At 53.7% G+C, this 4998-nt stretch overlaps 1 protein-coding gene across 1 annotated transcript in view; it reads left to right on the plus strand.

Moving 5' to 3' along the window:
* The first annotated feature begins 4231 nt into the window (after positions 1 to 4231).
* The window catches only part of jeb (low-density lipoprotein receptor domain-containing jelly belly protein), a 9887-nt gene continuing 9120 nt past the window's right edge, over positions 4232 to 4998 (plus strand). Inside the window, exon 1 of the mRNA XM_003738131.2 lies at positions 4232 to 4631. Coding sequence (XP_003738179.2) covers positions 4232 to 4631 — 400 coding nt within the window. The remainder of the gene's footprint in view (positions 4632 to 4998) is intronic.

Below are 4998 nucleotides of genomic sequence, written 5' to 3' on the forward strand. Positions count from 1 at the left end.
CATTCTCGACCCATTTTGTAGCGGATCTTGGCCTTCAATCCGCCTCCTTCAAGGCTTACAAGTCTTCGAAACAAATCGGCAGCTGCATATATTGGGATACTTCCTCTCGGTCGGAAGCGAGGATTTCGAGCTCCGGATACAGAGTTCGCGGGATGACAAGCTCTAAAAACTTCTCCATGCCCAGAGCGCCTCCACAGTCGAATGTTTGACGACTTGGCGAGTTGTCGTCCGTCGTTGGGTGAAGCCCTGACGGAGCGCCCTTCTTTCTGTATCCCGGCCAAACTTTACGTCGATAAGCTTCTCTCTGTCGAAGAGCCAGTCGGGAGAGATCCTGACCCCCATACAGAGTAGACGCGGCGTCGTTGACAATCGCTTCGGCAAGATCAAATTTTCAAGAAAGCAGCGATTGCTCCTCGGTGTCTTATCCGAGTGGCTCCCAAGGGTGGAGGTGGATTATTATTGAACAGAAACGTCGAAACAGTGGCTCGTCGGTGAGAACCGAAAGAATCGAACATCCCCGGGCGACATCATAACCTTCGCGGGAGCCTTCCGGGAAGGAGGGCTCGATTCCCGTAAAGCACTCGCGGCGCCCCTCATATACGCGCTCACTAACCGCGTGTTTCCGCTGAATTCCGAGAAATTTCGGGAAATATTCTAGAGATCGGTACTTCGCAGTACGCGAGAGGTCTGCCCTGCGCCCCTCACCATGCGTCAAGACCGCGGAGGCGGTAGAATGTCAGCGGAAGCGCACTCGACATGACTGCGAAAACGTGAGCGAGGACGTCTTCCTCCAGCTCCTCGATCTTGGCACCTGTCGCGTGATACGGGCGTGGAATGTCCGCCGCAACCTTGCTCCTTACACAAGCTTGGATTCCAGCACATGAGGGACTTATCGGATAAGGCTCCTCTACATAGTTGACTACGGAAAAAAGAAGATCCTCTTCTCCTATGGGGCCTGTGGGGAACGAGAGGTCCCTCACAAGCGGGACTTGAGGGTATACTTATATTAGCGGCGTGCGTTGAGGTTTTCCTTCCTCTTGATTTCTAGTCTTTCGATGGGACGCGGACATCTTCATTATTGTAATTCGAGGCAATCTTGCATCACGGGCCTGCAGAGCCGGAAAGCCGCGCGTGAGAGCGCGATCCAGATTAACATCGCTGAAGAGCTGGTCCTCTTGATTAAGCCGTTCCTGTCGGACTTATCTTATTTCGCAATCTCCTACAGATCGGGCGTGATTCTTGCGTGCTTAGACTAATTGCAGCTTGTCTCGAGATATCTCCGGCGACGCTTTCCATTAGGCAACGATCCCGAATAGTCACCAGAAGGCGCTCCGTTTTCGAACACAGCGAAATCACATTATCTTCAATAGAATGAGCGTATCACGTCGAATGCCCGGGATCCAGTCTTCCAAAGCGGAGCTCCGGAGAATCCCGGATCCCGGGATTCCATGGCGAAGAGGCTTTAGCGTAATCCTCCCGGACTCATTCACATTCATGCTCCTATTACGATCGTTTGAACATTACAGAGTTCTAACCGTACGATGACCCGATTGTCGCCGATCCGGACTGAACCCCGATCGTGCTTGCGACACGAGTCCGATCGCGCCTAATTCGGAAGGATTCCTCCGCAGGCAGAGGAGGAGCAATCGCGACTTCCCGTTTCCTTTGTCTCATTCTTTTGTGGGCAGAAGGAATAATCGCCGTCCGAAAAGCGTCGGCAGACCTGTTCCTCGACAGGAATGAACTTGAGGTCAATGAGGTGGGAATCGATTTCTCCAAAAGTCCCAGACGTTCGGGAGGTCGTCGCACAATGGCAGGCACTATTGTCCCAGACTCCGTACAGATTCCCTAATATCCCGCGCTTTGAAGAGAAGACACGAATCCAATGAGAGTCGGCGAAATCCCGCGAGAACACCAACATTAATAGCGTCGTCCCACACAGTCGGGAATCCGCACGAGCTCTTCGTTCCTTTGTCGAGATCATTTTGTCACAGGGCACGCAGATTCCAGAAACGACGATTCTGCTGGTCTTTTCTCCTGGTGAACATATAGGTACATACGATGGTTGGTATTCTCTCGATCCTGTCCCCAGCGCTCCAGGCTGTCAAGCATCACGGATCGGCAGAACAATGGAAGATTTCTGACTCGTTTGACTCGCTGCGCCCGGAAAAGTTCCGAAACGGCAGACTCCATCCTGAATACTCAATCAACGAAGGAATGCCATTGAGAAAATGAACGACATGAGGAAAACCGTCAGAAGCATAAGGACGCGCTCGTGATCGTTGGCACGGCGGGCGTGCTTGCTCGTGCATTCACGCGTGCGAGCTGAATTCTCAAATTCCGAAGACCGATCCCGTGAACGCAGGCTTGGGTCACGTCAATCTCCGGCCTGCTCGTCCCGTAGCCGCGCATATTAGGGCCACGCGCATCGAAAGCCATCATCAGCGGAAGAAGCAGGTTCCGATCGTCGGGCGTTCAGGCTTTGCCGTTTCCGTCTCGTAAGGTGTCAAAATTCGGGTTGAAGGTCGAAACCGTTCATACGACTTCTGCCCGAGCGATTCCTGGAGTTATGCGACGGGAAATCTAAGCTCCCTGTCTAACCCTCGCTTGTTGCGACCCAGTGAATCTTGACCAGGACTTACTTACCCGTACGACATACGTGTCCCCGGAGATGAGGGTAATTCATTATTACGCACGGAATCTGAGGTCTAATATTCTACGGAGTACGGTAGCGACAGATAAATCTGAGCTTTCGACGACGTACATATGGTTTCGAGCGACATTCCTGCCGTCGCGTTCACCGACAAGGCTCCGCGACCCCGAGAAAACTCTGAGAACTGTGCGCTTTATTATGTTGTATGCGTCGATTCCCGATACGGTGATTGAGCCTTGGAATGACACGCTATCTATTTAGGGATGCCTCGCCACAAGTCATGTCTGAGGTCGTGCGTACAATTGATAAATGATCATCATTCAAAGCTCGCGTTCGAGGCGGGCGGGCAGGCAGGCGCTCGCTTCCTTCCGGAGAGACTTTCCCAAAATACACGGATGGATGCGACCGCAATGGTTCCTGTGTCATGGATAAGGTACCTAGTCTAGTTCCGATGACTGTTTTCGAGGAAGACAGAGCAAATAATAGGTCCATCTGCATTGGTGGCTCGTTTGGCTGGTTGGCTGACTGGCGGTTCGTCGGTCGGTCGGCCGGCCCGCCGTGGGAAAGGGATAAGCGAGGGGGCTCGTTCGGCCGGCGCGCGGTCCGACAGGCGTAGGGGCGGCTGGGTTTCTTTGCAGGCATGGAGGTACTTCGAGGGGAGAGCGTGGAGCGAAAGAAGGCATTGACGTCATACGGGAAGCCGAGAGTTGCAGCCACGGCAGAGCGGGCTACAACGACGAACTCGTTGGAGTAGTGTCCGTACATTTAGCTTTAACCAAGCAAGCAAGCGAGCAGCCAACAAACCTACCGTCACCACCACCACCCTCGACTTTGCAGGGAACACACAACCTGTCATGACACGGTGCTGAATCACACTCCAGTCGATTTCCGAAGAAGCAAACTGACGACGACGACGACAACAACGACGACGACGACGACTTCGACAAGTGTGTCTCCTTGTGTGTGTCCCCTTCATTTTTCTCTGCCTGCCTGTCTGTCTGCCTGCGTGATCGCCCGCCCGCCCGTTCGCCTGCCTGCCTGACATCCTGCCGCGAACTCCACCAGCAGCAACAGCAGCAAGCGCCGCCACCGCAGAAGCAGAAGCAGCAGCACTGACAAGTGTCCTCAAGCAGTTTTAAGTCGGTTGGTGGTTGAAGACATCTCGAACTTCGGACACGAGAACTTCAGCCGGTGCACCCGACCGAGGATGGGTCATTGTTGAAACGTCTGTCTGGAGTGAAGCTCGTTTTCCGGGAGTTAATTCAGCCAATTCGCCCGTCAGTGACTGAGTCGAGTAGCCAGACTGCCAGCAAGTCAGACGGACGGACTGTCAGTCGGTCAGTCAGTCAGCCAGTCAGTCGATCCGACGGACGGACGGTCAGTGAGCCAAATAGCCAACTGTCAACCAGTGAGCCAGTCAGTCGGGTACCGCGTAATACTTGTCGTCCATAGCCTTTCGTTTCAAAAGTTACCGAAGCGAGTAACTGCTTCTGATCAGCGCTCTGACTCCGTTCGCACCCCAGCACGCCTTCGCCTGTATCAGGGATGTCGTCGACAAAGTTCGTTTCGATAGACAGAATGTGCCTATTGTTAGCCATGTTCCTGAGCCTTCTGGATCACTCGTCTTTGACGACATGCCGGGTCATAAGGAACAGGGCTGACGAAAGCATTGAAGAAGGTCACGTGAATCCTGGTGCTTACGCCAAGCATAATCGTCCCGTTGTCATCGGTAAATCGCGCAGTCTTCCATGGTGGCCTTCAAACCTATCACTAACAGCGCAAGCTTTACTACGAAATTTCAACGTCCCTAAGAAGTTGATTACTGCTCAAACGCCAAAGATTTTCGTGCCGCACCATAGACCAAACAAGCGCGCTTCGCATCGTGCCGGGTCAGAGAAGGAGCATTCGAACCCAACGATCCCTACAACAGGTGTCCGGGCACCTCGCGGCGCACACGAGTACGACGTCCCGCAAATCGGTGAGTGAATTTAGCTCGTCTCGCTCTTAGGTAAACCGCACGAAGTTCAACTCAAAAATGCGTCGATTCATTTGGACGGAGCCGAGGAGCGACCGACTAGAATAGCGAGTGAGTGAGTGAGGAAATTTGTGTTCCGAGTGAGTGACGCGGCGAGTAGAGGTGGCGACAGCCTCGCTTCTAAATTTGTCCGTGCGAAGCAACGGGATGCCTCAAACAGCCTGTGAGTATTCCTGGCTGGCGTTGCCGTCGCTCCGTGCCCCCCACCGCCAGACCTGGGGCTCTGGTTCTCATGCGCAAAAAAGTCCGACCCTCGGCCGTGTTTTTGTCTGACGTGATGAATGAGCCTCCTTACCCCCCCCCCCCCCCC

The sequence above is a fragment of the Galendromus occidentalis genome, unplaced genomic scaffold (assembly GCF_000255335.2).
Source record: "Galendromus occidentalis unplaced genomic scaffold, Mocc_1.1 scf7180000075782, whole genome shotgun sequence".
NCBI classification, from domain to species: Eukaryota; Metazoa; Arthropoda; class Arachnida; order Mesostigmata; family Phytoseiidae; genus Galendromus; species Galendromus occidentalis.